General features: G+C 59.0%; 1 protein-coding gene across 10 annotated transcripts; it reads left to right on the forward strand.

Moving 5' to 3' along the window:
* The first annotated feature begins 14,402 nt into the window (after nucleotides 1-14,402).
* TEAD3 (TEA domain transcription factor 3) lies at nucleotides 14,403-26,874 on the forward strand. Of its 10 annotated transcripts, none has more exons than XM_066565288.1 (13): nucleotides 14,403-14,601; nucleotides 17,711-17,775; nucleotides 19,487-19,549; nucleotides 19,681-19,743; nucleotides 22,461-22,472; nucleotides 22,798-22,935; nucleotides 23,138-23,181; nucleotides 23,285-23,346; nucleotides 23,836-23,969; nucleotides 25,026-25,199; nucleotides 25,747-25,887; nucleotides 26,081-26,233; nucleotides 26,761-26,874. In XM_066565288.1, the coding sequence occupies exons 1-13, from the start codon at nucleotides 14,466-14,468 to the stop codon at nucleotides 26,872-26,874; spliced, it is 1,299 nt and encodes a 432-aa protein (XP_066421385.1). In that variant the 5' UTR covers nucleotides 14,403-14,465. The 10 variants fall into 10 exon arrangements, with proteins under 10 accessions (XP_066421385.1, XP_066421395.1, XP_066421394.1 ...); XM_066565298.1 differs by lacking the exon at nucleotides 19,681-19,743 and adding an exon at nucleotides 20,302-20,310 and having other exon boundaries at nucleotides 14,406-14,601; nucleotides 19,487-19,537; XM_066565297.1 differs by lacking the exon at nucleotides 19,681-19,743 and having other exon boundaries at nucleotides 14,406-14,601.
* Nucleotides 26,875-27,463: the final 589 nt, after the last annotated feature.

Genomic DNA, 27,463 nt, shown 5'->3' on the forward strand with positions numbered 1-27,463 from the left:
CTGCTCTGGCCGGCGGAAAGTGTGACGGATGCGCCGGCAGACCAATGGCTGAGGATGCCGGGGTGTGCGTGGGTGTGAAAGGAATGCTTGCTGCAAGAAAAGATAAAAAAAAAAAAAGAAGAAGAAGAAAGAGCCTTATCAATGGTGTTTGAGTCCAAAGTGTGTGTATTCCTTGGAGAAAGGGTTTCCTCAATCCCCAGGGGTGATGTTTTCCCAGCAGTGGGAGACTTTGAGGTTTCTGAAGGTTCGTTTTAGGGATGCTGGCTTTGGGCTGGTGCTGTAGGCATGGATTTAACCCCACAAAGTGCTCGTGCAGGGGCACAAGCGTGGCCAGAGGCGACTGTCGTCAGCTCCTCAAGGGAACCTCCTGGGAAATGAGTTTTATTTTCGCAGAGGTGCTTATAAGGCAAAGGGGAGGAAAAAATGAAGGCCCCACCTCGCTGCTGAACCCATCCCAGCCAGGACCAGTGTCCCTGCAGTGCTGATGGCTCTCTCCGTGGTTCAGCCCCATCCTGTCCTGACGGGTGCAAAGACACTGGTCCAGAGCTGAGCAGGAGGGTGGATGTGGGGGCTCTTCTCCAGCCACTGGCTTCTCCATCTTTTGCAGATCCCTGGGGTTTGGGGGGCTCCATGCACCCAGCTCTGAGCCCTGCTCTCTTCGGGGGGCTGACAGATATTTCCATGTTTCAGGAGGCAAATGCCCCACTGGGAAGGCAGCCTGAGGAGGGAAGGGCTGGTACGTCCTGGGGAGTGTGGGAGGGGAGACCAGCACTGGGAAACTCCTTGTCCAGCAATGGAAGAGCTGGAGATGTTTGGTTCCCAGCGAGCTGCCATGGCCCCAGCCCTGGGAATCTCTCTCCAGCTTTCAAGTGGCAATACTTTAATTAAATAAAGAAGTGATTGCCATGAGGTGTTCTCTCTTCCCTCCCTCTCCCCTTCTATTTATTTGGTAACATTTTTTAGAGGGAAAGGCAGCCTGATTGCTGGTTAGCTCAGCTGTGGCTTTGCAGGATGGGCTCCTTCTCGATGCAGCGAGCGACAGGCGGCAAAGCCAATATTTTTCAACTGCTTTTTAAAAGGAGTAATTTTTTAATTAGTGAATCCATTCTGGAGAAGTGTTGGAGTTTTACAATGTTGTAGCTGTTCTTGGTGTGTTGCCTAGACTTGGATGTTCTGGCCATAAGAAAATATTATTTATGGCGTTGCAGCTTGCAGCTCTTTTATATTATAATTTGAGAAAGGAAGTTGCTGTTCCCACCAGTGGACAAAAAAATAGCAGAGAAACAAGCACTATGGACTTCTGAAGGAGGAAAATAAATAAAAATTAAGAGGCAGAATAGAAACAAACCACTGAGCCACCCTTGAATCTTTGCACCCCTGAACAAGCTCATCCCAGCATCGCCATCAGTTGTGCTGGATGCTGCAGCCAGACCCCTGCCCAAATGGCAAGGCCAGAGCAGCAGGGACCCCCTCAGCACTCCCCTGCTCAGTGTTACATGTGTTCCTAAACATTTGTGGATCAGGCTTTTTATTCATGGGCTAACGCACATTTGTTTGCTCATGCCTTACTCAGCCTAAACTCCTATTGAACTCAATTAAGGCTGTCATCTCCAGGAGCACTCAATGTCATTTTTGCCCAAGTAAGGGATGAGTAACGAGGCTCTGAACAGCCCTTGGAGAATAGCAGCCATTTTGTTGCAGTTTTTGGTCCAGATTTCTTACAAGTTAGCAGCAGGCCAAGGGTGGAAGAATGCGATATGGCTTTATGAATCACACACAATTGCTGAATGCGCTGGATGCTTCAGAGCCTGTCACTTCACGGGCTGAAGCATTGGCTGTCTTGTCCCAAAACGCTTGAATACAACCAAGCTCATGATGAAAATTAGAAAAATATGTTTCTGGAAGGAATGGGATGCAAAGAACATCCCTTCTCCCAGCAGGGCACTGGGAGGATTCCTGACCCTGATTTATCTCTGGGGGTTTTGGGTACTGTGGCACAGGCCTGTGGAGTCCCAGGGGGACTGGGGCTTTTGCCCCTTTTGGGGCTGCAGTTCCTGATGGTCAGGCTGGGTCGTGGCCAGGGATTTGTGTGTGATCAGCTTGCTGTGGCTTAGCACATTACCACCCATCAGCTCGCTCAGAGGAAGTGACCATGGCGTGGATCCTGGCTGAATTCCCTTGAGAAATCCCAACAGCGTGGGCTGAATTCCCATCCTGGGCACCATGGGGTGCGTGTCTGGGAGAAATGGGGAATCTGCAGATTGGTGGGATGCAGGAGACTGAGAGTGTGTATGTGTTTGTGTGTGAGGATGAGGAGAGGGATGAGGGTGTTTGGAGGAAGATGAAGATGTCAGGATGGGAAGGAAGAGGAGGATGAAGGTCTGTGGCGGGGCATTACAGTGTGCAGAGGACAATGAAAATGTGTGGAAGGGGATGGAGGTGAGCACAGGGACACCGGTGAGTGAAGGGGGACGGGAATGAAGAGTGGGCACAGAGGGTGATGAAGATGTGCAGAAGGGGATGAAGGCGTGCAAGGGTGACCCTGGCTGGCTGCGGACGGGACAGGACAAGACGCGACAGCAGCACCTTCATGCCCTGGCCCAAGGCCGCATTCCGGGAATGCCGGAGGGCGAAGGAGGAAGAGGAGGAAGGTGAGGAAGGCTCATAGAGGGCGCTCCCATAACCCGGGCCGAGCCGAACTCCAGGTCTGCCCTTTCCCAAAAAATAAACCTCCCTGTGTAAGGGAAGTCCCGGCTGCCCACTGCCCCGACGGGGAGGTCGGGCGGGAGGAAGGGCCGGGAAGAGGAGGAGGAGGAGGAGGAGGAGGAGGTGGAGAAGGAGGGTAGGGGAGGAGGAGGAGGCCCGGCCCGGCCCCGCCGCCTCCTGATTGACTCCCAACTTTCCGCTCCTCCCTCGCATAAACTTTCCCGTCGCTGCGCCTGGCTCCGTGCGCGGACCCGGAGCCCGCCGCGCTCCCCGCATTCCTGCCGCCCGCCCCGGCCCGGCCCGGCCCCGGCCCCGCTCCGGCCCCGGCCCCGCTCCCGGCACCGCGGCCGGCCCAGCCCCTCCGGAGCACGGAGCAGGTAAGCGCTCGCCGGGAAGAGACTCCCAACCCCCCTTCCTCCGCCTCCTCCTCCTCCTCCTCCAGCCCCTCCTTCCTCCCGGCCCGCAGCCCTCCGCCTGCACCGAGCCCCGGCGGATGGCGGGGGGCGCCGGGGTCGCTCCAGCCCTGCTCGCCCCCCGGCCGGAGCTCGGTGCCTCCCCCGATGGGGTGCGTGCGTGGGGGGCACAGTCGGGCTGTTTTCGCTCCCCCCCGTCGGGTTCCCGGGCTCCCGCCCCGTCGGGGCTGCGCTGCCCCCGCACGGTCCCCGCCGAGTCCCCCCGCGCCGCATCCCCGGGGTGACAAAGGGGCCTTGTGCCCGCACGTCGGGAGCGATCGGGGCGGGCGCCGGACGTTGCGGACGGGGATTGCCCGCCCCGGCCGGAGCCCCCGGGAGAGGGTCGCGGGTGAGGTGCGGGGTCACCCGCGTGTCACGCTACATGTGTGTCACACGCATGTAGGGGATGACCACGCACTGACTGTATGCTAAACACTTTGTGCCTCGTCATAGGGGTGCTTTGCTAACAAGGCGGCAATTAGATGTATAATTTTCAGCAGTGTGTCATCTTTATTATTATTATTATTATTTTATTTTTACACCCTCCTTGGGTTTGGTGTTGTTTTTTTTTCCCCTTAACCCCCTTGGAAGGAAAATACGGCCAAGCCCTCGCAGAGCCACCCACCTCCAACCCCTCGAAACCGCTCAGGCCCTACACAACACATTTGGCTTCTACTCACTGAGAAAAAAACCAGTTTGGGGAGAAACCAGCTGGAAATGATACCAGCGTCCCGGCTGGTGTGGTGGGCACCCTGCAGCCGCTCACTGCTGTTGGGTGGTTGGCAGGGGGAAAGGTGAAGGCTGGGATTTTGGGGGGTTTTGGTGCTTTGCAGGGAGCCGGGACAAGCCGGGCTGGGCGATGGTCCCATCAGCGAAGCGATAATCTCCTGTGTCAGGCACGCTGGGGTATTTTGGGCTCCGGCATCCTCTCTCCCCTCCTATCGCTTTACCCCGCGCGGGTACGTGCGTGTCGTGAGTCAGGGCATTGGCAGTGCCCGGCCACCCTGGGGGGCCCTGCCAGCCCGGCTGCCAGCCTCCCCCCGGCGCTGGAGTGCTCGTGATGCTGAGTGGAGAATTGGGGTTTGCCAGGCTGATGTGCCCCCCGTGCACCCACTGGAGCTGGGGCCTCTGTGGCCTCACAGCCCATAGCCCTTGGGGGCAATTTCCCCCAGGACTGGGAGAAAAAGGGTCCCCAAAGCAGGTGAGGGGTGAGGGCTTGCTGAGGTCACTCGGTGATTGAAGCTGGAAGAGAAATGGGTAGGGGGGCTGGGATCCTGGTGGCAGGGCAGGTGATGGTCACTGTGGCAGTGCCCCAGTACTTCCCCACCAGAGAGGACGAGCATGACTGTCCCATGGGGAGAAGGCGCTGGATTTGGCCCTGTTTGGGTGTTACAGGGTCAGCATTCCCATGGGAAGAGGCTGCAGATGGGGTGAGCAGCTCCTCCCGACAGCTGGGTGGCACAGGGGGACATTGCCATCCCCAGGGACCTCGAGCACCCAGCTACCTCCTCACCGTGGGCCTGTGGCTGGCACCACACTGGATTTTCTGACAGGAATAACCCTCTGAAAGCAACGGGTCCAGCCACCTTCTATAAATGGCACCCAGGTACTTCAAGGAGCCTCGTCCTGCCCGTGGTGGCTGCAACATTGGGGTGCAGCTCAGAGTGGGGGGATGTTTCAACCAGGGCATTTTGGACAGCATAACCCTCCAGCAGTCATCCCACATGTAAAATCCCTTTCCTCCAAAGCAGAATCCTCCAGCTCCATCAGGAAAAGGGACTTGCACCCATTTGCCATGGCACGCGGTGGCTGTTTATCATGATATCAGAAACAGCATCTCCTTTTAATCACCATTTAATCCCCATCTTGCCACCACCAAGTGGGTTGGGAGGCGAGTCCCGGTGGCCCTGGCACTGTGCCCAAGGAAGGAGCCTTTTCCTGGCGGTGTGTGAGCAGGTCATGGCACTGAGGAGGTGGGGGTGGCAGCGGTAATCAGCTATAATTAATGTATTAAAAAGCAAGTAACCGCGCAGCTCCCATCAAACACACAGACAGCACGAGGCTGGTGGCAGGTGAGCTCGGTGGTGAGACTGGGTGCAGGCACACAGCAGCCAGAAAGGGCAAAAATGGGCAATTTTGGGCTGTTTTGAGGGGGGGAATTGTGTTTTCCTGCGTTCGTACTTCTTCTGTCTGTGGGAGTGGAAAATGGAGGGGAAGAGGGGAGAAGGGGCAGCAAAACCCTAACCAGGCGTGCTGCTGGGATTTGTGTGACAAGAGCCATCCTGAGGCTCTTAGTGAGGTTGGAATCTCTCCATCCATCACTGAACTGGACGGATACTTTCCAAAAACTATCCCATCTCTGGGAGCTTCCCTCTCTCATTAAGTCCTTGATGGCTGTGGCGAGGGGCTGGCGGGACAGCCGCAGTGTTTACATCACCCTGAGCGCCACTGGTGGATGGTTTATTACCAACCTCCCTTGATTTTGGGAGCTTCCATCCACGGGGGATTTGCTGAGTGGCCCGGCCATGCCCTGACCTCCTCAGCTGTTTGTCCAAGGTGTTTTTTGGGGTGGGGGCCAGGCTGGCAGCCACGGCGGCCGAGCCCAGGCACCTGCGTGTTGTGGTTGGGGCAGACACCTGAAGCGCATGGGCGTTTGCTATTGCCACCGTCACGTGGCGACTTATGAAATGTTTTTTTGGAGGGAGGGAGGGAGAGAAGGAGGGAGGGAAGGTAATGATGGGGTGAGCCGGCGGGGCCATGCCCCGCACCATCCTGCAGCGGCCCCCCCTGCGCGATAACGCACGTCCGGATCCTGCTGCGGGTCTGGGCATGCTGCTGCAGCTCCGCTCCCGCTGCTTCAGCTTTCCCCGCCTGTGAAATGGGAGCGAGGGGCGCCGGGAAAAGCTCCTGGTGCTGCCGGTCAGCCGCTGGCCTGGCTGTGGAGGTGGGAGCAGGGAGTTGTGTGGTGCTGGTGCTGTTTTGGGCTCCCCGCGCAGCTCGTGGCAGGGTTCCTGATGAGCCCATGAGGATGAGCCCTTTGGAGGTGACAGGCCATGGACCCCATGGTCTCGTTTTTGGGGATGGCACATGGTGGCCTTGTGGTGACAGTGTTCATGTAGGGCTCTATGCTTCACCTATGGGTGAAGGATTTGGGGAAATACTGATTGCATGAGGCACGTCCCATCCTGGCAGCACAAACCCCCATGGAACTCATCCCCCCATCCCGTCCCAAACAGATGTGATGCTCCAACACCCCCAGCATCCCCCATTACGCTGCCACGAGACAACAGCAGCCCCGAAACCCAGCGTTAGCACCGCTGCCACCTCCCAGCGGGGCACTGGGTGTGTCACAGGCCGTGCTGGGTCTCTGCTCATAAATCCGACCCCGAGCTCACCCCGGGCACACTCCTGCGAGCCGGAGGCGCTGAGGTGACAGCGGGGCTGCGCTGCTCGCGGGCAGCGCTGGCTGCCGGGCGGCAGGCGAGCTGGGAGTGAGTGATGGAGGAGGCTGCTCGGTCCCCTTCCCCCTTTGCTGCCGGGGGATCGGGACGGGCCCGGAGCGTGTGCTGGCAGAGCTCCCCGGGCTGCGGGGGGTGGCCGGGGAGGGGACAGCAGGGCTGCAGCTAATTTTAGGAGGTGGGCAGAGCCTCGGGGGAAGCAGCCGGCTGGAGGGAGGTGTCGCACTCGCACCGCGGTGCCCACGAGCATCGAGAGTGAGCGCTGGGGTGACCCTGGCTCTGGAGATGCTGCCGTGGGATGCCAAGGGGGCCCAGTTTGGTGCTCTGAGGAAGAGCCCTGCCCCGCGGATGCCCCGCTGCTGGAGGGGCGGTGGAGCCGGGGAAACACTCAAGGGCAAAGCCCCGCATTCCCGGCTGGCGTTATCCAGGAGGCGGGCGAGCCCCGCGCTGCTCCGTGCCTCAGTTTCCCCGTGACCGTCTCGCCGGCGCTCCCCCGGCGGAGTGCGGCGGAGGCAGGAAGGCTGGCCGGGCTCGGGGATCCTCGCCTGTGAGCGCCAAGCCTTATTATTTCCCCACAACTGTCTCCTCCTCGCTCCTCGTAAAATTAGATCCAGCTGTTCACAATAGCCACTAACTTCTCTCCGGAAGATGTTCAAAGTTTACAGACGCGGGTGCGTGGAGGATGGGCTGCCGTTCCCATGCCAGCTCCTCGCCCTTCCCCCAGAGGCAGCCAGCTCCTGCCTCCCCCCGCCGGCTTAGGCAATTCGGGTTTAGGAAGAAGCACACCCGCACGCAGGCATGCGAGCTCCCGACCCAACCGAGCGTCGGGTTTTTATTAGCAGGAAGATCTGGGAGCTTCACAGTTCAGGAGAGAAGGTCTGGTCCAAGACCCTGCTTTTCCCTGCCCGGCTTTGTGTGAGTTGGGCAGGGTTCTGCTCTCCCTGCTTGCCAGCACCTGTGCCCAGCTGTGGCACGAGTTTGGGCTCCAGCTCTTGCGTGGGGTGGCTGTTGTGTCCCCTTGCAGCCTTGCCCGGGTGGCACTGCAGAGTGGTCAGGTCCAGCTGAGGTGTTTGGACATCAGCGTGCTGGGCAGGGGTCTAACATACACTCTCTTGGGCCATGCTCCTCGCTGGAGCTCCTTCTTTTACCAAGAATACTGCCTTCATGTATTTTTAGCAGTTTTCCTCCCCAAGGATTCCAGAGCAATTTTTCAATCTGCGGGAGCTGGAGTCGCTGTGCCCGTCTGCAGCTCTGGGCTGGGGCAGGGGCAGGAGATGCTGGGAGGAGGTGATGAGCTGCCACGGGCTCCCAGCACGCTCCTGGCACGCACAAGGGATTGTTCGCTGGGAATGTCTGGAGTGGTGGCAGCAAAATGGTGCTAAATCAAAATATCCCTTTCTGGGAATAAAGGCACTGATGGGGTTTGTGCAGGGCAGCCTGTACCTGCTATTGCAGCTCCTGGAGCACCTCAGCTGGGCACTGCTTCGAGCAGGAGGGCCGGGAAGCATGCCCCCCTCACAGGGGTGATAGTGGCTGGGTGACAGCGCAGTGTCACATTCTGTGTCAGGCTCTGGCAGCCAGGGACATCTCTGTGGTGGTGGTGATGATGCCTGACAGCCGCTCTGCCCGGTGTCCCAGGAGCTGATCCCCCCCAGCCAGTGCTCACACCCCCCATCCCATCCCATCCCATCCCATCCCATCCCATCCCATCCCATCCCATCCCATCCCATCCCACGGGGTTTTTCTGGCTGGGAGCTGAGCGTGGCAGTCGCTGCTAAGCCCGGGCTCCAGCGGGTGCCACAGCACAGGCAGTGGGCACAGCTGCTCCCTGGGCAGGCTTGGGTTTCACGGGGGTGGAGGCGGCTAGGGGCAGGTGTGAAATTCATTGCAGCCTTCCTCCTCCTCCTCCTCCTCCTCCTCCTCCTCCTCCTTGCCTGGTAGTGTCCCCCTGGGAGATGTTTTCCCTGGCCCTGCTGCGATGGCATAAAATGGGGTCAGCAGCACCTGGAGCTCTTCTGTGGAGGCATTTCTCCTCCTAGGAGCAGGACAGAGGGCTGGTGGGGTCCCTGGGATGTCTGGCTGGTCCCACTGCAGGCACAGAACTGCCTGACCCAGGCTTCCCTGGTGCTCCCCTGACACCAGAGACTCTTGTTTTCCCCTTGGGACAAGCTGGGAATCCCCAAGGACTCGGTGGCCACTCAGCTCATCTACAGGTGATGTTGAGGAGAAGACATCCTGGGATGCCATATTTTGGCAAATCCAGCAGTCCCCAATGGGCGCTGTGTCCAGCACTGGCTGTGCCATGGGCTCCCAGCACTGGGGGTGTCACGGGACAGCATGGGGGTGGCCCATCCCCAGCAGGCAACTCCAACCCTGTTGTTTCCATCCAGCTCGTTTCATAACACAGAGAGCAATTAATGCTCTAAAAGCTTTCTATTTATGCGCTGCTGGGTGAAACGCCCCGTCCTGGCTGGGCAGGGCAGCGTAATTGGGCCAGGGAGGCACGCCGGGTTACAGTGTCCGTCTGTCCTCTGCCCTCGGGTCCTGAGCCTGAAGACTCGAGCAAAACCGGCTCAGGTCCTGCAGAAGGCGAAACCCAGCTGTGCCACCCTGCCAGGACTGGGGAGAAGGAGGAGATGGAGGGGATGGTTTGGATGGCCGTGATTCTGCCATTAGGAGGGAGCTGTGCCCTGGGTTTGCCTGATCCCCTTCCTCCTCTCTACCCCAAATATTTTGGGAGCAAGTCGCTCACATTTTCTCTTTGTTCATCCACAGCTCCCTGGGATGAGGGGTCTGAGCATCCCTCAGGCTGAGCAAGGACCAGCCACATCCCTGCCAGCTCAGGGCTTTGCCGGGAGCTGGGGGAGCCTTTGGCTGCTGGGGTCCAGCTGGAGCTGGGGGGCACGGGGAGCCCGGGGCAGCCCTGGCAGTTCTCCTGACCCTGGTGGGATGCTGCCACGTGGCTTCCTGTGGTTTCCTCACTCCGATTGTTTCCTGAGCCGCCCGCCAAGCCGGAAGGGACAGGAAGTGATAGAGGGCAGGAAATTAGCTGGGCTGTCTCACAGGGAGCTGGCCTGGTGCACTGGGGGCTCTGCCACCGTCTGGCTCCCCAGACTGTGCCAGGGGACCCTTCAGAGAGGACGTGGCCAGTCAGGACGTGCAAACCTGGGTGGGAGAGAGCAGGGTGGCCACCGTTCCCTCCCCGAGCCAGGGAATCCCTCGGCACAGCCTGAGAGCTGTTTGGAAGAGGAGCACAATGTAAACAAACCTCCTTTCACCGCCCTCGTGCCGCGCCACCCGCCCCGGTGAGCTCTGGCTGTCCCTGGCACAGCCATGTGCCAGCCAGGATGGTGTTTCCCTGCAGGAATGGGGCACCAGGGTGTTCCCAAAGGGTCCCCTTTGGGCAAGGTGCCAGGGGTATGGGGCTCCTGTGAAGAGCTGCAGGGTCATCCTGGCAGAGCCAAGAGCATCCTGGGCCATCCTGGCAGAGCCAAGAGCATCCTGCTCTGTGCACTGCAGTGGACACAGCAGCATCTTCTCTGGGGTGCTGTGGTCTTGTTGGCATCCCCCAGGAGCTCCACAGCTTTTGGGTTTCCTTCCAGGGGCTCTGCAGAGCTGTGACTGTGTGGGCAGCATTCCTCCTGGCCGTGTCACCAGGTGGGGAGAGGCAGGAGCAGGGACACAGCCCCCAGCCAGAGCTCCCCTGCCTGAAATGAGGGGCTTGTTAGTGAAATCCTCTGCCTGCCTACAGCTCAGTGCCAGCTGTGCCCTCACTGAGCCCAGTGTGCCAGGACAGGAGGAGCTGGGGTGCCCTAGAGCCCCAGCTTTGCTGTCTCATGGACACGCTCAGCACCAGGGAGGATGGGGACTTGTGTCTCCCTCACCTGCAGAGTGTGGGTGCCATCAGTCACGGTGACAAGGAGGGGGTGACAGCAGCCTCGTGTTCCCCACAGGGCTGGTGCAGGGGCACTGGGCTGGAGCAGGGCTGAGCTGCTCCGTGCTGATCCTGCCTGGGCTTGTCATGAACTTTTATCCTTTTGCCGTGGGGTCTGGGTGCAGCGGGGAGAGAGAAGGGCTGGATTGCCCTGGGCCCCCTGCATGGGGAGGCAGGATGGGGGCAGAATGGAGGCAGGATGGGGGCAGGATGGGGGCAGGATGCAGCTGGACCCCCGTCCCTGTCTTTGCAGGGTTCTTTGCCTCTGCAGTGTCCCCAGCACCTTTGCAGAGCCTTTTTGTCCCAGTGTCCCCTGCCACCTGGGCAGCCCCAGGTGAGAAGGCGTCCTTGGGGCTGCTCTGCCCCACACCTCGTCCCTCTGGGCAGTGCCAGCTGGGGCTGTGCTGTGCTGCAATCCCCCTGGTGGAGCCAGTGCTGGTGGCCGTGCCCTCCACTCCAGGTGGTTTGAGGAGGAGCTGTGACAACAGCCACCACCACCCCTGTCCCAGTTTGGGCAGCACACAAGGGTTTGGGGCAGTGCAAGGGCTGCTGGGGGTGTGCCTCATGGTGCACCAGATGGGATGATGCTGGGGAAGAGGAATATGCTGTCCCCAGCTTGGCAGCACGGGTCAAAGATGAGGTCTGGGTGCATGGGGGCAGTGTGGGAGTGACGGGCGCCTCTGCCCGTGTCACAATGTCCCCGTGCCCAGCCCCAGGTGCTCTCCCCTGTGCCACCCTGCACGTCCCTGACCCGATCCCTATCACAGCTGGTTGTGCTGGATCCAGCAGCACCTTGCTCCTGTCTTTTGGCACTCAAAGGGTGCCCACGGTGCTTCTCTGACTGCAGATGCTGCCTCCAAAGTATTTCCTTCTCTCACTCACCACAAAACACCCATTTCTCAGGTGCCCTTCCCTCTTTGCTTTTGCAGGGTTTAAGGAGGTTTCCTGGAGCTCTAGCAGGGCCCCCAGCCCCAAGCAGCTCTCCCAACAGGTCCTGCAGCCCCACTGCCTGCTCAGGCCCCAGGTTTCCTCATGTCCCCTGCCCCTGGTGCTGGGGCCAAGCCCTGGGAGCTGCAGGAACACTGTCCCAGTCTCCTGGGCAGCCTTGACCTCGCAGGGAGATAAGGGCTGCCCTGGAGGCATCCTGCCCTGCAGGCATCCTGCCCGGCCTGCTCTGGGCCCCACATCCACTGGGGGACCTCACAAGGGTGCAGCCCCCTCCATCACCCTCTAGAGCTGTGGGCTGGAGCGTGTGCCCCCCACAAATGCAGGGAGTGAATTGGAACCGAGCGAGCTGGAAGTGGGGACACCCCCCTGGGCTGGGTGCCAGTGACCATCCCCACTTATGAGTGATGAGCATCCTCCGAGCGGGCAAGCATCCCCTGGGGATGTGGCTCAGGGGTCCTGGGGATGCCCAAACCCTGCAGAGATGCCCGTGCCGTGGGAGGGGTGGTCTCTGGGATGCCCAAACCCTGCAGAGATGCCCGTGCCGTGGGAGGGGTGGTCTCTGGGATCTCTGGGATGCCCAAACCCTGCAGAGATGCCCGTGCCATGGGAGGGGGGGTCTCCCTGCCCCTCTCCCTGCGGAGCAGCTGGGAGGCAGCAGCCGGTGACATTATTTTCTGGCAGGTCCGGTCCCCTTGCCCGTGCCGAGCAGGTCTGGCCGCGGTCTCCGCGGGCCGTCCAGCCGTGCCGGTTCCCTAATTGCTGCTGTTGTTGGTGTTTTGTAAGGGCAGGGTGGAGCGGCACTCGGCCGTGCCTTGCGTCAGCGCGGTGCATGCACCCTCCCTCCAGGAAATCCAATGTCTTCCAATGCCTGGCCAAAAGCAGGTTCGGTGGAGGAGGAGGAGAAGGAGGAGGAGCTGCTTCCTCGCACCTTGGCCGGGGCCCCAGCATCGCCCTCCCTCCTCTCCCAGCTTCCCTGAAAAGGCTGGGCTGGGATTTCCCTGCTGGAGGGGGCTGGGGACCGCCAAGGGAGGGGGACACGGGTGTCACAGGCAGGGTGTGGGGTCAGCTGTCACCCTGCCTGGGCAGGCAGTGCCTGGCACGGTGACCCAGGGCGCTGGACACGCTGCCTGCAGGGGTGCAGCCAGCCCCGTGGTGGCTTTGCTCTCTGTCTATAGCTTTTCCCTTGGCCCCCAAAACACCCATCCCCAGCTGGGGAGGGCAGGGAGCCTGCTGAGTCCCTGTAAAGTCACTCTCCAGCACCAGCTCTTGGGAATTTCCCCTGTCAGGGTGAGCTGATGGCAGCCCTGTGGTGCTGTGTGGGTGCTGCTGGGTGCTGGGCTGGCACCAGCCTGCAGAGTCCCTGGCACTGAGATTGGCACTGGGGACACTGAGCTGCCACGGTGCTGAGGGGTCTGGGTTTGCCACGGGGCTGCTGTGGGGTCATTGAGGCCTTTGGGGGCTGCTGCAGAAGCTGGGGAGTGCCAGGTTCCCCAAGTGTGGGGGTCCTGGGAGAGCAGCCAGGGCTCAGCACCAGGACAGTCGCAGCCCACTGGGACAGAGCCCTGATGCTCTGGGCTGTAGAGGGGAGTGAGGATCCCCCTGGGCCTGTCCCCTATGCCACCCTCTCCATCCCTGTGTTCCCTGCCCTCCCATCCCCTGCGGGGTTTGTGCCCTGCATTGCTGCCCCACGGAGGCAGCAGCAGCAGCAGGCACAGCCAGGGTGCCTGTGGCCTGTCCTGCAGTGCTGCCGCCATCCCTGCCTTGGCCGGCTGGCTCGATCCTACAATCCCTCCAATCCAGTTCTCCTTATTTGGCCACAGTGCTCAGCAAGAGGGGGAGCGGCGGCGGGGGGACGGGCGGCGGGACCGGAGGGGCTGACATCACATCGCGACGAGCGAGGAGAGGAGCGATGGGGGGGCTGAGTTTCTTTTTTTATAAAAGGAAAAAAAAAAAAAAAAAAAAAAAAAGAGGCAGCAAGCAAGGCCTCGCAGCGCACTTGAGCCAGCGGGCTCAGCAGTTCCTTTAAAAGGAGATGTCTGTGCTGGAGACCTTTGTACACTCCCAGCCCGTCCGGGAAGCGCGGCGGCGCAGGAGACACCTCTCCGCTCCCACCGCCGGCAGCTGCCGCCAAACATGTTATTGCAAAACACTGAAACGCTGCTGTGCTGCGAGCTGGGCAGCAGCAGGAGGAAGAGGAGGAGGGTTGAAGGCTCCCCAGCATCACCCACCAGCTGGGGAGGGCCCGGGGCCCCAGCTGAGCATCCTCAGGGTGGGGGGGCCTCTCCTGGTACCAGGGGAGGGCTGCTGGACGGCTCGGGCCACATGGTTCCCATTAGTGGGGTCTGGCTTGGAGCTGCTCAGCATCTCCCTTCAAATCCCAGCTCTGCCTTTGCCAGGCATGGTGGAGCTGGGATTTTGGGGCCTAGGGGTGTTTTTTGGGCCAGCTTGCCCAAAGAGACTGCTGTTTGGCAGTGGGTACTGGAGCAGGGTCAGGGTTCACAGGTTGTGGGGCTGCTGCCATCCTGTCCCAAGGTGTCAGCCATAAACACCATGTGCCCAAGTTCCTTGTATGGGTAATACAGTAGCTGGGGGCAGTTTCCTTCCCAGACTTTATTTGGGTGGATCCTGGGTGGTCACTTGTGGCTTGGATTTGGGGGTACTCATAGAAATCATGCTCTGCCCCTGAGGAAAGCCTGTTTGTGTATCCGATGCCTTACAATGAGATGCTGCTCTGGGTGCCAGTGAGAACAGGGCAAAGGCCAGGAGCAGACCTGGCACCATGCTGGCACTGCACCCCATGCCCCAGCAGGGGCTGCTGGCTCTGACAGGTGTCCCCTGTGTCCCAGCAGGTTGTCCCATATCCGTGGGGGCTCAGGGTCGGAGCCCAGAGCAGCCAGCACCATAGCGTCCAACAGCTGGAACGCCAGCGGCAGCCCTGGGGAGGGGCGGGAAGATGGCCAGGACGGCATGGACAAGAGTCTGGACAATGATGCCGAGGGAGTGTGGAGTCCAGACATCGAGCAGAGCTTCCAGGAGGCGCTGGCGATCTACCCACCCTGCGGCCGGAGGAAAATCATCCTCTCAGATGAGGGCAAGATGTACGGTGAGTGCCGGGGGCGGGGTGGAGGCACCGGGCAGGGCTGAACTGAAAAACCTCCTGCCCCAAACCCACGCTGGGGTATCGCCCTCGAGCATCCCCCAAGCCCGAAAGCAGCTGGCTGGGGTTGATCCCGGGGCTGGGCTGGGCTGGGGAGGTGCCGGTGACCTGTGTCCCTCCCTCCCGCTCCCTCCCTCTCTCGGCCCTGCCGGACTGACTGGTTTGGTGAGGCCGTGGGGCAGGGAGCGGGCACGGGACTGCGGGGCCAGGGCAGCCCCAGCCCTCCTGCTCCCCTGTGCCTCCACACACCTCCCCAAACCTTCCCCAGCCGGACCTGGTGGCCAGAGCACCCTGTGGCAAGGGTCACTCACCCACCCAAGCCACCCGCACCCAGCTCAGCTTTTGGTGATTTTGTTGGTCTGCCCAACTAGGGGGATGATTTTGGAGTGTCAGCCTCGTTTTTGGTGTCTTCCCAAACTCCTGTCCCTGCCAGGGGAGGGACTGGTACCTCCTGCCCTGCACATCCCGTGATGTCACCCCCAAGGGCCAGTGACCTCAGAGTCAGGAGCAGGCTGCCATATTACCAGCACCCCATGGTGACAACAGGACCAGGGCTGGCATCTCTGTCCCCAGCCTCTAAAATACACCTGCCCAGATGCTGCTGTCACAGCAATGCCTCCCCCAGTGCTACTAGAGAGGGGCAAAAGCACAAGGCTTGCTGGAGAGCACTGTGCCACTGTCCCCACACCCGTGCCAGCGACCTGTGCCACCCCATCTGCCAGGGCCCCCCACCCACGGCATGGGGGCTGCTGCAGGAGCGGGGTGAGGGAGGAGGAGGCGGGGGAGCACAGGGCTTCCCAAGCCTATGCATTTTTTGGATTTCTCTGGGAATAGCTGAAGTGCCGCCGGGAGCCTGGCCCTTCGAAGCACGCCCCAACCGGTTTTTCCAGCCTTTCAGAGACATCTGGCAGCTGCTTAAAGAGGCAGCAGCCCCTGCCCGCCTTTCATCTCCCCCCCACCTTCCCCAGCACCTCCCCACTGGGACCCCCGGGACCCCTGGCTGCCATTACCAAGAGCACCAGGGGCACTGGCAGCACAGGCAGTGCCAGCATGTGGCATAACGGTGTGCCAGCGCCTCTGCCGTCCTTCACACCCCTCTTTTTGGGGGTTCCATGGGTGCCCAGGGCAGTACCAGCCCCTGCCACGCTGGTGCCAGCACTGTGGCGGTGGCAAAGCAAGGTGGGAGCTGGGGAGCCAGGACCCAGCACGGGCACACTGGGCCTTGCTACACACTCGGTTATTTTTAACCCAGCCTGTCCAACTGGTTCACGTGGTGGTGTCAGGGGAGAGGAATTTGGGGAATGTGGTAATTTGGAGGAGGACATGCCCTCTCGGAGGGAATGGCACGGTCCAGATGAATCACAGGGAAAGGGACAAGGGACAGGGCACGTGGGCACAGGGATGGCTGCGAGGGTGCAGCCTTGGGCATGGTGTGTGGCAGGATGGGTGCAGGAGATGCTGGGCACTGGGGCTGGCACTGGCTCACCCAGTCCCCAAAGGCCCCACATTTCTTCCCTGGATTTTTTGCCCATATTTCAATCCCATTTGCAGGGTATGGGGGGCAGAGGATGGGATTCAGGAGCAGGGCATGCAAAGGGGGGTTTTGAAGGTGTACCCCCAAACTGGGGCTCAGCAGCAGGGTCCCTTCTGTGGGTGTCATCTCACCTGGGTTCAAAGGACACCCTTGCAGACCTGGCCCCTGCGAGGTGCTGAGAGGGAGCCAGGAGGGGTGGGAGCTGTGCCTCAGGGTGACACCAGGGTGCCATGCTGGCCGTGCCAGGGGTACCCCCTTTGTCACCCACCCACCAGCTCCCGCCTGGCAAGGGGCAGCTGTCTCTGCGTGCCACCTGGCCCTGTCTGTCCCCATGTGTGTGTCCCCCCAGCAGGGCCCAGTTGCTGTGGGGCTGGGAGGGGGCCAATCGGGGTGGAAGAAGGGGGTTGGGGTGGGGGGGTTGTAATTTTTTTTTTTTTAAGGGATTTTTTTTTTTATTCTTTTAAAGCCGAAACCCGCTCCAAGGGCATTTCGACAAGTTCCAACCGCGACCATCTGGTCCATTAAAATAAATCTGGCGTGCCTGGCTGCCCCCGTGCGCGGGGGGGCGGCGGCGGGGCCGGGGGGGCCGGGGCCGGGAGAAGAAAGCTCCCAGCTGCTCTGACGTTCGAACGGAGATTGGCCACAGCTGGCCCCTGAAATGTGGCGCAAAAGCAACTTCTGCTTCGAATTAGACCAGGACGTTAGGAAATACTGGTGGAAAGGCCAGCGCGGCTTGTGAACGGGAAGGGGGATGCCGAGGTGGGGGGGACAGCCCGGGACCCCCGCGGGCGCGGCTGCCCGGGTTGGGCTCGCTGGCTCTGCTGGGGCTGCCCCGGGGTTTGTGGCGGGGGTCCCTGGGGGCTGTCGCCTCGCTCTGAGCCCGGGGATGGGGAGGAACCGGGGATCGGGGGTGTCCTGGCCTGGCGTGGCCACCCCCGTGTCCCCGAGGTCGCCCCGACGCTGTCGCGGCAGCGCCACCTCCTGGCAGCGCCTCCCTCGCCGGCCCGGGGGGCGCGGGGACGGGGGCTGAGACCCCCGAGTGTTGGGGCTGAGACCCCCGAGTGTTGGGGCTGATGCTCCACGAGTGCGGGGCTGAGACCCCCGAGTGTTGGGGCTGAGACCCCCGAGTGTTGGGGCTGAGACCCCCGAGTGTTGGGGCTGAGACCCCCGAGTGTTGGGGCTGATGCTCCACGAGTGCGGGGCTGAGCCCCCCTCCATGTGCCGGGACCGATGCCCCCCGAGTGCCGGGGCTGAGCCCCCCGAGTGCCGGGGCTGAGACTCGCCCTGTGCCGGGACCGATGCCCCCCGAGTGCCGGGGCTGAGACCCCCAAATGCCGGGGCTGAGACCCCCAAATGCCGGAGCTGAGCCCCCCGAGTGCCGGGGCTGAGATCCCCGAATTCCGGGACTGAGACCCTCCCTGTTCCGGGATCGATACCCGCCCTGTGCCAGAGCTGATGCCCCGCGGGGTCCGGGGCTGATGCCCCCCGTGTGCCAGGGCTGACCCCAGGCTCTGCCCGCAGGTCGTAACGAGCTGATCGCCCGCTACATCAAGCTGCGAACAGGGAAGACACGGACGAGGAAGCAGGTGAGGCGTTGCTCTGCTTTTTTCTCCTGGGGTGGGCTCGGGGCGGGGTGGGAGGCGGTGCCAGGTAAGCGGATGTCCCACAGTCATCTGTGTCCCCTCCTCAAGCCACTGCGGCTGCCAGCAGGTTCCCCATCCTCTGCGAGGAGCTTCCTGCGTCTGTGAGCACAAAACCCCTCGGGTTTCCTCAGTCCCAGGATGCCTTGAAGCGGGGGGTGAGGGGGGCAGGCAGCATCCGGGCCCCCCACCTGGTTGGGGTGACCCTGTGGGTGGCAGGAGCCCCCAGACTCTCTCTGGACAGTGTCTGTTGTCTGTGTGTGCCTGCATGGGTCTCTCTGATGCACCTTCTGGATCTGGGGACTGTTCCTATCTCTACCCCTTGCCAGGCTTTATGCCACTTGTGCCACAGCGAAGGCACCCCAAACCCCATGGGCTGAGAGCAAGGCATCCCCATGCCAGCCAGGGATCCAGGGATGGGCTGTGTGGAGCTGTGGTGCTGGTCCTGATGGGGCTGGAGGTACCACGAAGCCCTTGCCCTGCTCTCACTGCCCTGCCTGGTTGGATGCTGGGGCAGGCAGGGATGCAGGCAGGGCAGGAGCACACAGAGATCCCTGCAGGAGCACACAGAGGTCCCTGCAAGCCCTTGCTTCACCAAACCTGTCTGAGGAGTGGGCTGCTGCACCTCCTGATGGGACATGTCCCTTTGTCATGTGTCCAGTGGCTTTTCCCTCCCCTCGTGGTGGTCCCCAGTCAGGAGCCAAGCCACCCATCCCAGCTGAGCCCATGGCCTTGGATGCTTGGGAGCATCCCCCAGCACAGGGAGATGGTTGGGTTTGGGACACTTATTCTGGGACTGTCCCCTGCCACAAGTCCCCACAAGAGAGGGACACTGGTCCCCAGCACTGCAGAGGTCATTCCTCCAGGACTTGTGCTGAAAGAAAAGAGACCAGGGTCTGGCTGCTGGTTTTGTGTTCGACCAGTGCCAAGCAGCATTTCATTTCTGGATTAAACACTTAACTGGGCCCCCCCTCCATGGGGGAAGGAACTTGGGAAAGCCATGGGAGAGAGCACCCACAGCACTGATCCCTCTGTGCACTCATCTCCTGGACAGCCTGGCGTCTCCTCTTGGACAGCCTGGCACTGGTGGGAGCAGGTTCTTTCCAAAATCAGCCCTGAAGCCCTGTGGGTGCATGGACGCCCACCCTTCCTGTGGATGGCCCCCAGCCATGCTGTGCCTTTACTGCCTGGACATCAGCCCTTTTTCTTTAGATCTTGCTCTTACAGGGGCCTGGACACAAAAACCCAACCTTTCTCACCTTCCCCACATGCAAAACCAGGAGGAGCCCTGTGGCAATGTGCCAGTCCCTCCTGGACCCACAGGACCTGGGCTACCTCAAACCTGCCAGGCTTATGGTGCTGGCAGGGTCTGTCTGTCCATCCCCAAGAGGTGCTAAATGAGCACCCCCTCAACTGCAGCAGCTTTACACCAAGGAGCTCCACCCCATCCTGGGGTGAGCACAAACCAGCATCAACCAGCACTGGGGTGCCCCAGCACTTTCCTTCCTGCAGCTCTTGGCGGGTGCAGCACCCTCAGCACCTCGGGGAGCAGCCACAGCGCTGCCCACTCCTGCACTCCCTGCCCTGGGACAGAGCCTGCCCTGCAGGATCTTCACTCTCTCTGTGTTTTCCTTTTGAACGGCGTGTTGGGCCCTAGGTGTCCAGCCACATACAGGTTCTAGCTCGGAAGAAGGTGCGGGAGTACCAGGTTGGCATCAAGGTACGTTGGCGCCCTTGCCCAGGTGTCCGCGGCGGTGTCTCTGTGAGCATGGGCAGCCCCTCTCCTTCCTCCTCCTTTCCTCTGGTTGACGGCTCTGCTGTTCCCCCTCTCCTTCTGCTCTCTCTCTGCAGGTCTCTAGCCACTTGCAGGTTCTTGCCCGACGGAAATCTCGTGAGATTCAGTCCAAGCTGAAGGTACGCCCTGCCTTGCCTGGCCACTAACGCACTGCGCTCTGCCGTGTGCTGCTTGCTTTCCTGTTTTACCTCTCTTTTTTTTGGTGTTTTTTTTTCTTCCCCCTCACTTGGCTCCTTGGGTCAGATGGTTTTTACAGGCATCGTTGCGGGATGCCCAGAGAGAGGTGCAAGGAGGGGCAGCAGAGCCCTGCTCGTTCCTCCAGGAGGGTGAATGTGGTGCCAGATCCCCTCTTTGCATCCAGGCAAGGACTCTGCCATGGGGAGATGTGGGTTTAAACCCTCCTCTGGTGATGTGGGAGGGCTGCCCCCTCTTTTGGGCCATCAGGGGTTCTCCCACAAGGAGAAGGGCCCCCCCAGAACAGGCAGTGAGGCAAAGTGAGGTTCAAGCAGGGTGTGCCAAGGCCCCCTCCCCTCCACAGCTGACCTGACCCAGCTCAGAGCAGGTGCTGGTGTGAAGTGGGCAGAAGCAGAGGGGCCCCAGGGGTCCCTGCAGGCTGCCCCAGTGGTTTGTGATGCTCCAGGGTGTGAGCACTGCCAGGGGCACCACAGGGGTGTGAGTGGCAGCAGGTCCAGCTGGGGCCATGCTGCTGGGGACAGTGCCAGGAGCCAAGGGAGCCAAGTGAGAAAAAAATGGATCATTCTCTCTCTCTTTTCTGGTTGGCTTTTCTTTTCTTCCTTCCTTCTTTCCTTCCTCCTAACTGGAGCCCAACTAACCTTTCCATAACTGTTCCCACCAAACTTTGTGGTGGCAGTGGGGAGGGTGAGGATGGGGGGCATGGCCAGGACTGAGGGCATCACCAAAGGACCAAGCCCTGCTTGGGTTGGACCCACATGCTGCGAGGTGGGGGACAGAGGGGTCCTCAGAGCACAGCCACCCACTGGGGACAGCCAGCTCCTGCCGTGTGCCTCAGTTAATCTCTGCACTGCCACACGAGGGAGCAGCTCCTTGGGTAGCCTCAGGGGTGATTTGCTGCCTTGCTGTGTGAGTGGGAGCCCAGGAAATCTCTGAGGTCCCAAAGGCATCAGCAGCCACCCCTGTCCTGGGTGCTGTGTCCATCTCCAGCACTGAGGTTGGCAGTGCAGCCCACTGTCAGAGCTGGAGCATTTTCATCCTCAGGGCTTTAATAAACTCCAGCTCATACTGCCTGGGAGCCCACCAAGATGTGCCCCCCAAAATCCTTCGGCAGGGACCCCAGTGCCCCATGAGAGGGAGGCCAGGAGGGCTCCCACAGCCAGACCAGGGTTTGGTCTGCTAGGAGAAACCAGGGAGAGCATCTGAAACTTATTTTGGGATGCTCCTTTGGGCTTGTAAAAGCCAGTCTACAGCCCCAGGAGGAGCAGTCAAGGAAGTAGGAGAGGCAGCAGGGTCAACAGCAGCAGAAGCCTTTACAAAATTAAAATAAAAAATGAAATGAAATGAAATGAAATGAAATGAAATGAAATGAAATAAAATGAAATAAAATAAAATAAAATAAAATAAAATAAAATAAAATAAAATAAATTAAAAAATCTTTCCTTGACACATGGCACAGTGCAGAGCAAAGGGAAGCTGGAGGCAGGAGTGACCCCAGGGGTCCATGGCTGTGCTCTCCATCCCCAGCCATGCTGCCTGAAGGATTCTGGCATGGAGCAGCTGGGGCAGAGATCCCCCTGAGCAATACTTAGAGGATACAGAACATCCCTTCTCAAGATCAGTGCAGGCAGCCACCTGCCCTCAGCCAGCACTGTGGGCTGACCATGTCCTGTGGGATAAGACACTTCCACGAGCAGGATCTGTATTTTTGAGCTGCAGTCAGAGCAGTATCTGTGTTTTTGAGCTGCACTCATGAACAGTATCTGTATTTTTGAGCTGCACTCATGAGCATATCTGTATTTTTGAGCTGCAGTCAGGTGTGTGTTCGTGCTCCCGGCATGTGGCTGCACGCCCGCCCTCCTGCCCTGCCCCAGGTAAAAATAAATGAAGCATTGATCCCTGGGGAAGGTTCAGAAGGAAAGCAGAGGGTGTGCTCTGGGACCAGCATGAACGTGTCCCAGCAATGCAGGTGGAGGAGCAGCCCTGCTCCGGGCAGGACCTGGGAGCCCTGGAGCTCCTGCCCAGCAGTGCTGGGACTTTTGGAGCAAAAGGAAAAACAATTGGCCTCCCCTGTCAGTGCACACACAGCACAGGGGGGTGAGCTCAGGGTTTTCCTTGCAGTGCCTGGAGTGGGGGACTTGGTGCCCACATCCCAGGGCATCCCAGCAGCTTTTCCCCTCCGTGCCCCAGCCACAAGCACTGGGGGCTTCTGAGGAGGCTGTGCAGGATAATAAAAAGCCAAGAAAGGCACAGGCCTGGCTCACCACAGTGACCTCTTCAAAGAGTGGGTGGGGGACTTTGGCATCCCATTCCTGGTGGAACTAAGCCTGGACATCAGTGGCCACCATGGGCATCCCCTGGTGACCAGCCAGGTCAAGGGCTTCACTCCCCAGGTCAGGCTGTGGTGATGAGCCCGGGTCAGGGTGGTGATGACCCAGTTGTGCTGGTTTCAGCTGTAGAGTTAATTCTCTCCAGAGTTAATTCAGGTAGAGTTAATTCTCTTTGCAGCCACCCCATGCCTGTACAGTGGAGAAAATTAACTCTACCCCAGCTGACAGCAGCACCGACTTAGGGGAGGTGTACAGAGTACCCAAAGGTTCCCATGACACTCTAACCTTTTTTTTTTCCTTTCTTTTGCGGACAGGCCATGAACTTGGTAAGTTGAGCTTGAGTCTGAAATTCCTTTTGTTCCCCATTGCTTGATGCCCTCTCCAGTGGAGGGGCTAAAAACCCTTCACATCCCCGGGGGGGGAGGGCCACCAGCAGCATTTTCCAGACCCATCAGCTTTTGCCCAGAGGATATTGGCGATCTTCAGACGTTAATTAAAGTTTGAGAGGGGGTGGGGGGATCCCTCTGCATGGTCCCAGTGGGCTGTGGGATTGGCTGCTGGCTTTACAAACCCTGTCAGGCACGCTGGGGTGAGGGAGCTCAGCCTGCCCCTGTAACCCTGCTCCCCTCCTGTCCCCCCTTTTTCCCCCAGGACCAGGTCTCGAAGGACAAGGCTCTGCAGAGCATGGCTTCCATGTCCTCAGCACAGATCGTGTCTGCCAGCGTCCTGCAGAACAAGCTCAGCCCCCCCCCTCCTCTTCCTCAGGCCGTCTTCTCTGCTGCCCCCAGGGTGAGGACAGCCCCAAACCCCCCCCCATGGGGACACCCCGGGGTTGGGGGGACACCACGGGCTGGGCAGGGGGGTGTTCAACAGCCATTCTCAGCCGTGGTGGCAATGCAGGGCTCCCTGTTGTTTGCAGCAGGTGAGGAGGGAAATGTTGGGAGCGGGGAGGGTCAGAAGCCACTGACTCTTCCCTGTGCTGTTTTCCCAGTTTTGGAGTGGGCCTATCCCAGGACAGCCTGGACCCTCTCAGGAGTAAGTACAGACCCCTCCACACCTGGCACCAGCAGGACCCCACCTTGGCAAGGGGCTGGGGCATCCTGGGCTTGGTAACCTGATGATGCTTTTTCCTTTCCAGCATTAAACCGTTTGCACAATCAGCTTACCCCATCCAGCCACCCATGCCTCCATCACTAGCCAGTAAGTCACGTCCTCACCCCCTTGGAGGGAACCCAGAGTCCCTGCCAGAGTTTGTCCTCTGTCCCCTCCCATGCACAGTGCCACCCACCTGTGTCTCCTCCCCATCTCTAGTGGGGAAAAAGCCTGGCTTGAAATCCAGCAAAAAGCTCCACTGTGAGCAGGACCCTCCAGTCCCTTCCCACCCAGTACACCCCATGTTTCAGCCACCCTGTGCTGGGTGGGATGTGGATATGGGAGTTGGGGGATGCAGTGGGGACAGGGGCTCACCCCTGTGTTTTATCCATGCTGTGCTGGGTGGGAGGTGGATATGGGAGGTGAGGGATGCAGCAGCATTGCAGGGGGGGCTCAGGTGGATATGGGAGTTGGGTACAGCAGCATTGCAGGGGGGGCTCAGGTAGATACGGGAGTTGGGGGGTACAGCAGAATTGCAGGGGGGCTCACCCCGGTTCCCGGCTGTCCCTCCACCCCGTGTCACTCCCCCTGGCTCAGGTTACGAGCCCTTGGCTCCGCTCCCGCCAGCTGCCTCGGCCGTGCCGGTCTGGCAGGACCGCACCATCGCCTCCTCCAAGCTGCGGCTCCTCGAGTACTCCGCCTTCATGGAGGTGCCCCGGGACGCCGAAACGGTAACAGTCCCCTCCGTGTGCCACCAGCACCCGGCATGGCGCCCCTCCAACCCCGTGCAATTACTTCTTAGAAGGAAAACTTACTGTGATGGAGTGAAGAAAGTTCAATAATTTGGAGATAGCTGCCTTTTGTTTTTGTTTTTTTTTTTTTTAATGCTTGTAACTGACATAACTGTTGCCCCTGCAAAAATGAAAACACGGGGGTACAAGAGGATTACCTGTCCTTCATATCTCAATTTTATGTCCTCCATGTATCTCAATTTTATGCATGGAGGCAACCAAGAAACAAAATTTAGAAGGATCTTGCCTATAAACACAAGAGACATGCAGAATTCAATTGTCTTGCCTTCAAAGTACAAAAGATGTAATTTCTAGAGGAAACTGTGAATTATGTAAATTGATTTGCAATGAAAGTAAGGAGACTGTTTCCCCAAAACTACTAATGGCTATTCCCACCCAAGTCACAGCACTGGTCACTCACATTACAGTAACACCTACAGACTGTAGAAAACTGCACATTTTTCACTGTAGAAAGTGGGGACTAACAGACAGAAGTTCTATCCCAAATGTTTTGCGGAGATAATCAAAACTCCACAACTTTTGTGAAAGTTGTAAAGCCGGTATGTTTATTACAGCGCTGGACGCATGTGGGAATGGTTCCCCTCAAAATGACATGCGTACCTCTGGGAACTTCAGGTCCATTTTTATCCCCTTTTATGCCGCTAGTTCTTCTCAAATTCTTTCTTCTAGAAAGAATTCCTAGGTCAGGTTCACCTGCTCTCACAGCAGTCTCTCTGTCTCTATCACCCTCTGTCTCCCCCCTTATCTCTGTCCTTCATTGAAGCAGTTTCTCTGAGCTTAGGTTTTGCAGTCAGGCTAAATAGCCACGTTTTCTAACCACAGACTCAACCCAAAAATGTACATTTCACTTAAATCAAAATAGATTCCTCCCCTAGGAAAATTTCCACTTTGCCTCACAAAGACCTTATAACGGATAATAAAACTCAATCTCCTGCCTGACCTGTGCTGCTGCTGTCCCCACCCCGCTCCCTACAGTACAGCAAACACCTCTTCGTGCACATCGGCCAGACGAACCCCTCGTACAGCGACCCCCTGCTGGAGGCCGTGGACATCCGCCAGATCTACGACAAGTTCCCCGAGAAGAAGGGCGGCCTCAAGGAGCTCTATGAGCGCGGGCCCCAGAACTCCTTCTTTCTCGTCAAGTTTTGGGTATGCTGCTGCTGCGAGGGTGAGGGTGGGGAGGGTGGTGCCCGAGCTGCAGGCTCGTTGTGGCAGAGCTGTGTCACAGGCATCTTTTATGGAAAATCCTTTCCTTCGGGTTTTTCCTCCTGAGAAGCTGAGAGGCCTCAGGAACAAAATGTAAGCAGTGGTTATCTGCTGCTGTGGAATGCAACAGGTGCATCTGGGATTGGGCTCATGTGGTTGTTTTTAATTAATGGCCAATCACAGTGAGCTGGCTCGGACTCTCTGTCTGAGCCACAAGCCTTTGTTATCATTCTTTGTTTTTCTATTCTTAGCTAGCCTTGTGATGAAATCCTTTCTTCTATTCTTTTAGTATAGTTTTAATATAACATATATCATAAAATAATAAATCAAGCCTTCTGAAACATGGAGTCAAATCCTCATCTCCTCCCTCAACCTAAGAGGGAAGAGTGAACACCATCACAGAGCTGGAGCACCCTGGGCAGCTCTGAAGGCTGGTGTCCCTCATCCCCATCCAGAGCTCATGGGAGCTTTGTCCCTCTCCTCTCTTCAGGCGGATCTGAACAGCACAATCCAGGACGGGCCAGGGACCTTCTATGGTGTCAGCAGCCAGTACAGCAGTGCAGAGAACATGACCATCACAGTCTCCACCAAGGTGTGCTCCTTTGGGAAGCAGGTCGTGGAGAAGGTGGAGGTGAGTTCCATGTCCCACTGCATCGGGAAGGGGTCGGAGTTGGTCCGGGGTGGGTTCTGGGATGGAGAAAATCCCAGAGCTGGGTGTAGGACACACGGGTGCCTGTGCCATGTTTATGGGTGGGGTGGAGAGGACATTGCCATGTCCCACCAGCAGCCATGGAACAGCTGCTCATGCTGGCTGTCCCCTGCAGACGGAGTACGCGCGGCTGGAGAACGGCCGGTTCGTCTACCGCATCCACCGCTCCCCCATGTGCGAGTACATGATCAACTTCATCCACAAACTCAAGCACCTCCCAGAGAAGTACATGATGAACAGTGTCCTGGAGAATTTCACCATCCTGCAGGTACCTCCCCTCCTTTTCCAGGGGGTGTGTCCCACCAGGAGTGTGGAGCTCACACTTGCATCGACCCTGCTGGCCCCGCATAGACCTGGCTGTGCCTGGGCCCACACAGACCCTGAATTCCAGGGAGCAGGTCTTGGTGGTGCTGTGCCCCAAGCCTGGTCAAGTCTATCAGATCATAGGGAGCAAAATTTTCATGGTGCAATTAAATTGGCTGTGCCTGAGTTTGTTTGACTTCACCAAATAATCTGTAGCAGTTTTTGGTGGTGCAAATGCAGTGGCTCGGCCTGAGCCAATGCAACGTCCCCCAAACAAATTTTTGGTGGTGCAGTTCGGGCTGTTCCTGAGCCTGTGCAACATCCCCAAAACTGGGTAGTAAATCTTGATGGTGCAATTAAATTGGCTGTGCTACTGCCTGTGTGACCCTACAAATAACGGGTAGCAAATCTTCTCATGGTGCAAAGTGGCTGTGCCTGAGCCCCCCAGGTAACAGCATCTGCACCCCCCTGACACTGTCTGCTCTGCTGCAGGTTGTTACCAACAGGGATACCCAGGAAACCTTGCTCTGCATTGCCTTCGTTTTCGAGGTCTCCACCAGCGAGCACGGCGCCCAGCACCACGTGTACAAGTTGGTCAAGGACTAGGGGCCCTTGGGGACAGGCAGGGGCACGAGGGGCGTGCAGGGGAGGGAGGGGGCCTTGCAGAAAAGCCACCCTTTGTGCCTGTTGCCTTGGGAGAAGTCATTTGAAGACAGGAGGAGGAAGAAAAACAATAGCCAAAAAAGACTGACTTGTGATCGCAGATGTTTTCTACTTAGGAACAGTTTCTTTTTTTTTTTTTTTTTTTTTTAATAAATAAATAAAACTACCAAAAAAAAAAAAAAAAAGAAAGAAAAAAAAAAGAAAAAGAAGAATGGGAAAGGAAGTGTAGGGAGAAAGGAAACCCACATCTGGAGCTGGAGAGGGAGAGAGCAGCCCTCGGTGTTGCTGATGAAGGCCAGGAGCCCGCCGTGCCAGCAGCAGCAGCAGCAGCAGCAGCAGCAGGACGTGGGAGCAGAGAAGGACCCCTCCTTTCAGCCCAGCCTTGCTCAGAAGTGACCCCAGCCCTGAGTGGAGAGGAGAGCAGCGAGCACAGACGCTCAGGAGGATGCAGCACCGTGCCAGGTGTGATGGTGACCGGCATGGCAGCGACAGTGGCACTGGCACCGCGTGGCACAGCCTGGGGGACGTGGGG

This window comes from Molothrus aeneus, chromosome 24, assembly GCF_037042795.1.
Source record: "Molothrus aeneus isolate 106 chromosome 24, BPBGC_Maene_1.0, whole genome shotgun sequence".
Lineage (NCBI taxonomy): Eukaryota > Metazoa > Chordata > Aves > Passeriformes > Icteridae > Molothrus > Molothrus aeneus.